At 35.1% G+C, this 12,510-nt stretch overlaps 1 protein-coding gene across 1 annotated transcript; it reads right to left on the bottom strand.

The window, feature by feature from the left end:
• Nucleotides 1-3,732: 3,732 nt before the first annotated feature.
• LOC115712117 (receptor-like protein EIX1) lies at nt 3,733-6,795 on the bottom strand. The gene has a single exon (XM_030640350.2). The coding sequence runs from the start codon at nt 6,704-6,706 to the stop codon at nt 3,926-3,928; it is 2,781 nt and encodes a 926-aa protein (XP_030496210.2). The 5' UTR covers nt 6,707-6,795; the 3' UTR covers nt 3,733-3,925.
• Between the last annotated feature and the right edge of the window lie 5,715 nt (nt 6,796-12,510).

Raw genomic sequence — 12,510 nt, 5'->3', positions numbered from 1 at the left:
TAATTATATATCTTTTACCTCCATTGGAAGATGGATTTATTGGCCCGCACAAGTCTGAATGAATCAACTCCAATGGTGTGTTTGCTCTCCATGATTGTCCTTGCAGAAATGGATTACGATGTTGTTTGCTAACAACACATTCTTCACACACTTCGGTGGGAGCTATGATCGAAGGAAGACCAGTCACCATATTCTTCTGCTGCAAAGTCTTTAATCCACCAAAATTCAGGTGACCATAGCGAAAATGCCATAGCCATGATGCATCTTTAAGTTTCGCTGATAGGCACGAATGAGTAGTATTGTGGAGATAAAGTGGGAACATTCGATTCGCCGTCATGTTCACTTGAGCAATTAAGCCCAAATTTGCATCTTCGATTCGACATACTCCATCTTTGATAGAAATTCCGTATCCCTTTTCTTGTAGTTGACCCACACTAAGTAGATTGGTTTTCAAATCTGGAACATAAAGAACATTAGAAATAGTATGGGTAGAATTTCCTTTAGTTTGGAGTTGTCGCCAAACTTGACGGTGGTGCGAAATGATTCGTCCATCTCAGAAAAAGCTTTCTTATCTCCACACATGTGGTTGCTACAACCAGTATCCAAATACCACATGTTTTGTTGAGTTTCTTCTTTGACATGGCACACCATCAAGAGTGATACTTCTTCTTCTTTTTCTGCAAGATTAGTTCTTTCTCCACTTTGTCTATTCAAATTAGTACGACATTCATATTTATAATGTCCGTACCTATGACATCTATAGCATTCCACATTAGACTTGTCTGCTGACTTCGATCTATTTGGTTGGTGGCCTCCTCGTCCTCCTCCTCCTCCTCCTCTTCCATGAGAGTCATGTGAATAATTGTCTTGGTTTTGGTATTGGTGTTGAGTTCCACGGTCATTTCCACCTTTCCCTCTACCTCGACCTCTGCTTCCACCTCGTCCTCTATCTCCTCTTGGCTTTGAATTATTGTCTGTTGAGGCCTTTAAGGCTTGCTCATCCTTGTCCTTCTCCTGCTGGTTGAGTTTGTGCTCATGAACCAATAAAGAACCTTGCAATTCATCATCTGAAAGTTCATCAATATTATGAGCTTCTTCTATACAACAAACAACATAATTAAATTTTGGCGTCATCGTTCGTAGTATTTTTTTAACTATGGTCACGTCCTCCATCTTGTCACCGTGGATCCGTATCTTGTTCACAATTGCCATTGTCCGAGTGAGATAATCTGACACCGATTCTCCCATCTTCATTCGAAGTGTTTCGAACTCCGTATGAAGTGATTGAAGCTGCTGCCTCTTTGCCTTTGTAGAGCCTTGATATTTTCTCTTCATAGACTCCCAAATATGCTTGGAAGTGTCCTTGCAAAGAATAGTCTCCAAGATTGTGTGATCAATAGCTTGGAAAAGATAATTCTTTGCCTTGAGATCTTTCAACCGTTGTGCTTCTAGCTCCACTCTTTGTCCATCTGTCACTGCTGCGCCGATTGCTGGTTCAGTAACTCATTCAGAGACAACTTGCCAGTACTCCTTGGATCTCAAAAAATTTTCCATCAACATGCTCCAATGATCATAGTGGCCGTCAAAGCGAGGAATCGCCGGTTGAACAAAATTGTCAGCCATATTGCTGCTGCAAAACAAAAGTAGAAGTGAATTTGAAAAATATAGCTTTTACTATATATGTATATATATGTACTTTATCTCACACTCCCACTCTTTTTTTTTTTTTTTTTTTTTTTTAAATCTCACTCGTTTTTTTCTTTTTTTTTTTCACACCAAGCTCTTGATACCAATGATAACTATATATATATATATATACTAGTATATTGTTACGTGCGATGCACGTATGCTATGTTTTATATTAAGTATTATATTATGAGTTCGGAAGGAAATAAATGAATCAAAAATAAATAATATTTAATTTAAAGAGATTTGAATAATAAATTTAAATTAAACTTTTATGTCTAGTATAATGGAGTTTAAATTAAACTACAAATGTTAGTAAAAACATATTGGAAACAATAATAATAAGTTTAATATATATATATATTGTGAAATGAATATGATTATAATATTAAAAGTATAATAATCTATAAATTTTGTAAGTTTTTGAAAAGAGTAGCCTGAAATATTATTAAATAATAGATATCTTTGTTTCTAATTTTGAAAGTTAATAGAAATAATTCTATTGTGTTAAAAAAAAAAAATGAATAGAAAGAATATACAAAGTTCAAACAAAACATTACTCAGGGGAAAACTAAAATGAAATGTTTATGAGGATTCTTTTAATTTTCTATTTCCTGTAGATAGAATGGTAAAATGTTTGTATTTCACACTTTTCATTTTCTCTGGAACTACATATAACTTATAAAAAAATTAATACCATGAACAAATTAGAGGAAATGAGTGTCTCTTCAAATAAAGCACGTTAAAGTGGTTTATCTAATCTTGTCCATTTGCAATTTTCTTGACGGATAACTTCTCCATAGTATTTTGAACAAAGCGATGTTCCTATAATATTAATTTTGAAATTTTATAAAAAAATTATGAAAATAATTATATGAAATTTTTGTATATATGTGTATGTGAAAAAATATCTGTGCAGAGTATGCTTTGGTTGTGTTTGCTGTATGGGTGATGAATGGGTTAATCGTAAAGATTGTTTAATTTTTTGGTTTAATTATTGGGTTTATTTTTTGAAATTTGAATGAAGCAGTGTAAAGATTATTTAATTTTTTTGGGTTTAATTATTGGGTTTATTTTTTGAAATTTGAATGTAGCCGTGTAAAAAAATTTCAAAAATTGTAGGATTTGTTAGAGAGATATGTGGGTAAGATATTTTTTTTAATTTAAAAAAGATTGTTTAATTTTTTGGGTTTAATTATTGAGTTTATTTATTTGTTAACGTTTAACGTTAACCGTCTGTTAAGTTAATCGTGTAAGGCTAAATTAAAAAAAAGAATCGTTAAACCAAGCATAATTAAACCAAGAATTGCCGTTAGATAGACACTTTTAATGTATAAAGATATGCTTATATATATGGAGAACAAAAGTAGAACTAATAAAACTTTTATTTCTTGCACACCCAAGTCCTTTATATATAGCTTCTAACTCTCCACTTACACTAAGAAATAGGACCACTAATTACCCAACATGTAAACATGCACCACATCCCACTATCTGCTAGAGAATAGGAACTAACCAAACCACTACTCACATAATTATCTAGATTACACCTATTAACCATAAAAAAACCTAATAAAATAATTTTCCTATTTCAACATTGCATGCGTGACTATTTTATTTTATACGCGTGTAAAATAGACTGTTTGAACATTACTTTCTATATTATAAATTATTCAAAATTTCTCAAAATTTTGTAGAATATCTTAAATAGCTAAACATACACGAATATGAAAAAAATTAGACTAAAAATTTTTTTTAGATACCGAAACAAATAAAAGATACATCAATACATCCCTTTGAAGAGGGTGCATGGTAGAATCACCCAATAAGAAATACCTCTTTAAATATTTTTTTTTTTATTCTTCATTATTTAAGACCATCGCTCAAAATAACAAATAAAAAGGCTATTCCCCAAAACCATGCATAACTCGGTTAGCAAAACGTTTAACAAATCATAACACACATTACTCGTCGAATTCAATAAATTCTTACAAATATTATGATTGAATTGATGAGAATAAACTGCGGTATAAAAAGATTGCTCTCTTTTGTTTATAAATACTTCAGTTCATTATATATCATTTGTTTATTCCTTATTCTTGGTCAACAAACAAGTTTTAGAAGTTACAATACTAATGTTTGTCCCCTGCTTCATGCCATCAATGAATAGTTATCATTGGACATTTATTTATATACAGTTTTTGAACACTCATCAGTTTAGCTGTTAGAACCAAAATGCTCAAGTGTGCTTGCATTCGGTTGGAAGTGGATGCCCACATAGCAATGGATTTCCCTGGAAAATGGTGGCATCATTGAACTGTGGAAGAGGAGGAATTCTCCCTTCAAGCTCATTGTATGACAAGTTCAAGTGTCTCAAAGAAATCATGTCAGTAATGCTCTGAGGAATAGGCCCTGCGAGATGATTACGCGACATATCAAGTGTTTCTAACCTTTTTAAGTTTCCAATGTTGCTTGGAATTCTTCCACTAATACGATTTCTCAACAGATTCAAGCTTTGCAAACCAGAAATGTTTGTAATTTCATCTGGGATTTTTCCAGTTAAGTCATTCCCTGAAAGGTCAATGCTGTTGACATGGCCAATGAAGTTGCTATACTCAGGTACTCTTCCTCTCAAAACAACATAAACTAAGTTTTGAAACACTTCACTGCTTTTGCTGAATACCAATGCTGTCAAATTATCCAAACATGTTGGAATGACCTCTGAGAAGTTATTTTCTGAAAGATCTAAAGTATGAAGATTGGAAAGACTGCATAATGTTGATGGAATAAAGCCTGAGAATTTGTTTGAATTGAGTCGTATCATGAAAAGCGAAGACAAAACTCTTCCTTCTATCCATGATGGTACCTTTCCTATGAAATTGTTCATGCTTAGATCAATTGTGGTCAAGCCAGTGCAGTTTTGTAAAGAAGCAGGAATTTCTCCATGGAAATTATTGTTGCCTAACATCAATACACTGAGCGATCGAAGTGAACTTATTGAGCTTGGGATTAAACCAGATAAGTTGTTATTTGTTACATCAAATCCCCACAACATGTATGAATTGCCCCAACAACTGGGAAGCTCACCAGAGAAATGATTACTTCTCAAAGAAAGAACTTGAAGACTATGCAGATCACATAAGGATTGAGAAATTTGACCACTAAGGTGGTTATGAGACAGATACAACCTTTCCAACCTTGGCATTAATTCAGCAATATTTTCAGGAATAGGCCCAGAGAAAGAATTACTCTCAAGAGATAGCTGACTTGCATTAAAAGACCAATATGGGAATGAGCCATCAAAGTGATTGAAACTCAAATCAATACTATTCAAGTGTGGAAATTTCAACTGGTGTGGCAACTTCCCTTCTATTTGATTTTTTGATAGGTCAAGTTGGGTAACTTGAGGAGCTAAACTCGAGAACCATTGTTCCGGTATAGTATCAGATATTCCAACATTCCTAAGGGTAACAGATATGAGTTCAGTTTGAACTTGAATCCACATGGGAAAAGTAGGACCTACTTTACAGTTTAAGATTTGGAGGGTATTAAGCCTAAAAGGGGGCAGCCATTTATTAGGAATTTCGAAAACAAGGGAGTTGGGTTCATCTAATGTAATTCTAAGACTTTTCAAGCTTTTGAGATTTGACAAGTGGGTTTTGGTAAGGACACCTCCCCAAGAGTTCATTAACAGGTTTGCATTTTCTAGTTTAGAGAGTTGCCCAAAACTTTTAGCAATTGTCCCATTCATTTTGTTGTAAGAGAGGTCTAAAACCTCTAACGATGAGATGTTCCCAATAGACTCAGGAATCGAACCAAAAAAGGCATTGCTAGAAAGGAGAAGATGTTGGAGATTTTTAAGCTTTCCTAGTGACTCAGGCAACACACCATCTAGAGAATTAGAACTTAAATCGAGTGTGTGTAATATATTGTTATTTGAGACACTGTTTAAGAGTTCATGAATCCCCCCAGTAAATTCATTTGCAGAAAGATCTAATACCTTTAGCTTGGTAAGGTGTCCTAAAAATCCTGGAATATGACCCTCAAGACCCAAATTATCAGATAGATCAAGGACCTCTAGAGATTTCAAATTTGTAATCTCCCAAGGAATTGAACCCTGAAGAAAGTTCCAACTCAGGTGAAGTGTCCTGAGACTGGTAAGGTTGAACAACCATAGAGGCATTGGAGAATTAAAGGAATTTTGGGACAAATCAAGGACTGAAAGGGAAGTGAAGTTGATGAAAGGAAGTGAAACAGGTAAGCCATTAAGTTCACAAAAATACAAATTTAAACTCACTAATGATGGAAGCAAATTAATTTTTTGGAGCCAAGTTTCTCCAACCCCATTGAGTTTGACATATCCCAAATTAAAAAGTTTCAAGGAAGAGAGGCCAGAGATCCAATTCAAGTTGTCAGCCCTTAATTCCCATGATCCTATATTGAGATAAGAATCTGCATAGAGGTCTAGAAACTGCAACTTTGACAAATTTCCAAGGCTTGAAGGAATCAAACCAGAGAATGATGCAAAAGAAAGATTAAGATACTCCAAATTTACCATCTCTCCAAAAAAATTAGGAATGGGAATCCCTTGAAAATCATTCATGCTCAAATCCAAATAATTCAAGTACTTCAAGTGGGTTAAAGAAGTACTTACATTACCACTCAAACATGACCTTTTGTAGGCACTAGTTGGGTCATCAAGTCCACTATTGTAGACTAAAGAGAATGGATTTCTGAGATTGAGCTTTGTGACATGACCATGTCCTTGAGTCTGACTGCTGCTGCAACCAATTCCTTCCCATTTACAGCACTCTTCACCAACCCATGAAGACAATCTATTTGAAGGATCAATGAGTGAATTTTTGAAGGCAAGGAGTGCCTCTTTCTCTGTTTCAATGCATGGAACACTAATGAGCTTATCAGCTGAACAAAGTTCAATTATGTGCTGATGAAATAGAGCAAAAAATGAGAGTAGCAGAGTTAAGTGAGCCAAGTTAACAGTAGCAACAATGGTTTTCATATTGTAAATTTCACTCTCAATGTAGTTTGCACATATTAATTGAAGGTGGGAGATATGAAGAGAGACAGTCAAGTTCTTATAGTGGTATTCACACAGCATTAGATATGCATCATAGTCTCCTTTCATCAACCAACTTATAAATATATAAATATATATATATATATATATATATATATATATCCACTTATCTAGTGGCAGGAGCATTTACTGGTGGTTTATTTAATTTTTAATTTGTTTCATTCCAATTTATAACAAGGAATAATGATTTCAAATCTTTGAGTCTTTGATATCACCATACACACTACTCTCCCATAAGTTATGCCATGGACCCAGAATTAAAAGTGAGGGGGGCGTAAATAAGTTTAAAAAGAAAATATAAAGTGTAGTTAGTGGGATTTGAACCCTTACCTACTAACCTATTTATCAACTACCTTAACCATTACCTCAAGATTACTATTATGTCTATAAATATCATCTTTTAATACAAATATATGTTGTAACTAATTAAAATACATATACATTTTTTTCTCAATTTTTTTTTTCAGCGGAGGCGACTGCCCCCCTCGCTACAATGTGGGTCCGCCCCTGCTTATAGTGCCATTTATATTCATATCAGTAGTGGTGAGCACATCAAAACGTGTGCTCGCATTATGTTTTCTTTTTTACTTTCACTGCCTAAAATAAATTGGCATATCATTTCATACAGGTTTATAGATAACTTTTCATATTGTTGGAATTTTGCTAATTTATTAAAGAAAAATTTGTGTATTTTTTATTTATTTTTTATTTATTTCGGCATTTAGAAAAATATTTTAATTTATTTTTTATTTTTCTATTTCATAATTTTATATGTTGTAGTCATTTAAGACATAAATTTTTAAATTTTTTTAAATAGTTTATCATGCCAAAAATAAAATTTAAGCATTACCATGTGTATAAGAAAAAACAGTCACGAGTGTAACAAATATTTGAACCCTATTTTCAACACAGTACATGATCATTAAAAAAAAAGACCAAAAAATTCTCCTTAATGCCAAGCTATGTTATCCGTGTTTTCGACAAGGGACACGTGAAATCCAGGTCAGCACCAAAGACCCACTAGTAGGTCCCAAGAAAGATAATTTGGGCCAAGCCCAAGTCACACAGGACCTTCCAAGAACGCACCTTGGTTCCATGACCAGATGGGCTTTTGCCAGTGACAAGTCCATATCCGGAAGCAGCTCCAGTATCGTGATGCCGAAAGGTCAGACAGCATGTTCCTGGAAGATCAATCCAATTTCTCTTTTTATTTAAGCGCACAGAGTGAGGAAGTAAATGCTACTCAGATCACGACAGAAGATCGTATCAAGCTAAAAGGAAAAACTACCTAAAATGGAGATCAAGCAATTAAATTCATGAATAATTACCCACAATTATAGGTCACGATTTTGACCAATTCAATCGTATCCAATCTGTCTAATCAGCAGATGGGCTGACTTCACGAGAACAACACAATTATGTAATCTCATGTAAACTCTCCTTGTGCTCATCTTGAAACTGCCAAAACCCCAAAATGTAACGACATCACAAAAACACAAAACGCGCACAAGATATTTCCCGAAATCCATACCGGCCTTGAGGGTAGGCACATGGTCGACCTTAGGTATAGGCGGGCTAGGCCTGCGCCTAAGGCCCACTCATTTTAGGGGCCTAAATAAAAATCGTACCTTTTAAAAATATATAATATTAATATTTTTTAATAATTTTTAAAAATACTATTTATCTTTATAGTAAATGCCCAAAATTTTTTTTATCTAATGGTCCATTTCAACTCAGGGCCCGCCCTACGTAGACGAGCTAGGCGTACGTCTCGAGCCCTTAAATTATGAAAAAAATTATTAATGTATAAATAAAATATTAAATAAGATGAAAGTATAACAAAAATTGTTTGGTGTAGTGGTAATGAATTTTACTTTAAATTAAGAGATCAATGGATCAATTTCCAACCTATAATTTTTATTTTTTTTAAAAAAATATCTAATGTGTAGTAATGAATGATTGAACTTTGGAGTTCTTAAGAGTTTCTAAAAGTTTTACCATTACACTAAGGTGGTATTTGGTTGGGAGGAATGAAAATATAAGAATAGGAATGGAATAAAATTTAAAATGCATAAAAAAATTGATAAAAAAATTATTAAATTTTTCCTTCCATTTCAAAATGGAATAGTCATTCCACCAAAATAGTAGAAAGGCTATTCCATTGGAATGATATTCTAATACTTTAAAATACAACCAAATAAAGGAATAAAATGAAAATTGTTTCATTTCCATTCCATTCTATTTCATTACCTCTAGCCAAACGCCACCTAAATTACTAGAACTATCATTTTAATAATAGTTAAACTATATATAGGACCCCAAAAATTTATTTTGCCTTAGACCCCATATACCTCGGCCTTACATATCTAATCCAAGAATTACTTGAGGTAGGTCGGTAACTTTTGGAGCAGGGAAATGAGTGATAACCCTAGGTATATGAGATACTTCATTGGCCTTAACGAGGTCAACTATGAAGAACCATATAAAAAAGAACACAACTACGGTTAGTCCTAACATCGCTTTGAGATCGACATTGAAAATTTGAATGGAATCTTGATTTTTACCTCTATCTTTACGGATTTTAAGATCGGGCTTGGTTTGACGCAATGAAGGCTTATCGCGATTATCGCCATCAGACATGCTATTGAGAGGGTCATGAGATACCTAAAGAGAATCATGAACTTTGGATAACATTATCAGAAGTTTCTAGCTGTCCTTGAAGGATACAGTGCTGTTGACTAAAACACTTCATCAGATGACTCCAAAGCAACTAGTGGCTTTATTTTTAGTACAGCTGGTGGAGTTGTTTCTTGGAAATCAAAAAAATAAACTATTTTGGCATAGTCCACCATGGAGTCTGAAATGATAGCACTAGCTACTGCTAGGGAAGAAGCAGATTGATTGAGAAGCCTACTAGCTAAGATCCCTTAATGAGAAAGACCAATACCAATTGTGTCGATCCACTGTAGTAGCGCAGCTATTGTAAAAGTTCAGAACTATTATTACAACTGTAAGAGATGACAGATTCGTCGTAAACATAGTACTGCTAGAGAGTTCCTTTCTATTAGAGTAGTAAGAGTGGATTATGAACACACTGTTAAAAACTTAGCTGATCCTTTAACGAAAGGATTAGCTAGTGAGAAAGTCCTTAAAACCTCGAGAGGAATGAGACTATTGTCCTTAGAATGATGAGTCAGCCATAATAGATACCCGACCTATAGACTGGAGATCCCAAGAAATAGGTTCAATGGGTAATGACAAGTTATGATGTGATAAGAATGAGATCATGCTATTTTTATAAGAAATGTGAAGCATTAATTCCTAAAGCGATAGAAGGGTGAGATAATAGAAACTCTTAATGACATCTATACTCAATATGGAATGGAGTATCGAACTATAAGAGTGCTCTAGACTCACATACGTGAATGTGGGAGTGGGGTCGCTTCCTAAGAAATTTTAGGCAAATTTTTAAAACATTCACTATATTGGGATAGACGTGCATGACCATTAAAGAATGGACTTTTGGACTACATCCTAGAAAGGTTGTGTGTGGTACATCATTATAGATAGAGTTCATGACTACGAGTCACTCTAGTTTATTCTAAGTTGTATTCACTATACAAAGTTTCAAATTGACAAATACCCTTGTCTATGCTCAATCTTTTTGTTTAGATTACTGCTCGATGAAAATATTTTTTAAAATTTAAGTGGGGGATTGTTGGCACATATTTGTAAATTATTAAAAAATTGGAAATGTGAATTTTGAAGTCCTTAGAGGACTAGTCTCACATTTCTTGGAACACTTATTTATGAGTGTATATATAGTGTAAATATGAGCAATTGATCAGTTGGGCCTCAAGGGTTACCTACTTTTGTGGAAGAGGGAGCGTCACACAAAGGCTCACCTAAATACCATACGCGCGCCCCTACCTCCGTCCGATCGAGTTGAGCTGGCTGGGTGGTTTGCTATTTCTACCTTTTGTGCATTCCCTATATAATGCATTAGAAACAACGGGAAAAATACATCTTTTCTCACACAGAATAAAACTTTCCAGATTTATTTACGATTACATTATATAAGTATTTCGAGTAGTAGTATTTTGGTGTGGTATTTTGACGACTCTCTATCGTACAATAGATCTCTAATACAGTGGTTCGACTGGACTGTTTTATCATGGGGACGACGAGGCTAATAGTCTGCTTGCACAATTCTGGAAAGTGCTGTGAACGTTTTAAAGAGAACGACTTAATCCGCGACTCAATCTAAATTTTACTTTGGTAAATTCGTTCCTTTTATTTTCTGCAGCAACTATTTCAACACTGATACGTCATTATTGGAGCATATGAAGAAACAATAGGAAGAGAAAACAGTCGTGGAAGAAGAGATGGAGAGTTTGAGGAAGGAGCAAGCTGAGGCAGAGAGACGGAACAAGGAAAAGAAGATGAAGAAGAGAGCTAAGCAGCAGCAAGCCCTGTCAAAACCCGGATTGCCAAAGGGTTCTTCTACCTATCTAAGACCAAAGAGGCTTGGGTTGTAAGTGTAAAAGATTATTTAATTTTAGTTCCTTGAACGAAAAACCTGTTATATTCGCAAAGCTGTTAGAGTTAGTTAGGCTTACAGTTAGTTTGTTATTTTTCTGTTTTACTTTCTGTTAAAGTCGGTTCATGTAATACTGTTCAAGTTCTAAAGCTATATAATAGACTCTCTCAGCTCCAGTTTTGGACTGAGCTTCTCTTTCAAATTCTCTCTGTTTCTCCCTGAACTCTACTCTTACATGGTATCATACCAATGGCCGATCCTGACGACCCCCGCCACCCTGCGCCACCACCTCCACCAGAAGCTCCGGTCGCCGTTCAACCAATTCACATTCCAAACAATCTTCTTCCCCTGAATATTCGCCTTGATTGACATAATTACTCCTACTGGCGATCCCTGATTCTTCCTTCTGTTCGTGCTCATGGACTCAACGGCATTCTTCTTGGAACAACACCACGGCCAGAACCTCTTCTTGCAGGTACGAACTTAACTAATCATGCCTTTGATCACTGGATTTGTTGTGATGCTTTGTTAATGAGTTGGCTTATGAATTCCCTTTCCGAGGCTATGCTTGGGCATGTTCTACACTGTGAATCCGCTGCCGAAGTGTGGACAGTCTTTGCCAGTCTCTTTGCCACTCAATCGAAGGCTCGACAGCTTCAACTTCGTCTTGCAATCCAGAACACCAAGAAAGGTTCCATGAGCATCGACGAATACATCTTGAAAATGAAGAATCTTGCTGATTCTCTTGCTGCTGCAGGACACAGATTATCTGATCAAGAACTCGCCATGTACATCCTCGGTGGAGTCGGACATGAATATAAGACAGTAGTTTTTCTCCTCACTACAAGGGCTGATGCTCTTACTCTCCAAGAAGTCCAATATATGCTTCAAAATCAGGAGATGTGAATCGAACAAATGACTCCCCAAATCTTGGACACAGCTTAGGCCAATTATGCTCAGTTTAATAAAAATTCATCTGGATCAAATCGCAACAACACTGGCAGAGGTTCTTTCAATGGCCGTGGCAATTCTCAAGGCCATGGGTCTCAACAAGGAGGACGGGGTCCCTCCAATGGTCGTGGCCATGGTTCTTGACCAGTTTGTCAAATCTGTGGCAAGATTGGTCATCTTTTTACAATTCAATAGAAGGATATAGTGTTACCACAGATATGATACTGATAATTCA

Source organism: Cannabis sativa, chromosome 4 (assembly GCF_029168945.1).
Source record: "Cannabis sativa cultivar Pink pepper isolate KNU-18-1 chromosome 4, ASM2916894v1, whole genome shotgun sequence".
NCBI lineage: Eukaryota > Viridiplantae > Streptophyta > Magnoliopsida > Rosales > Cannabaceae > Cannabis > Cannabis sativa.
Note: the sequence above shows the minus strand (reverse complement) of the source record. Positions and strands in the feature narration are given on the sequence as shown.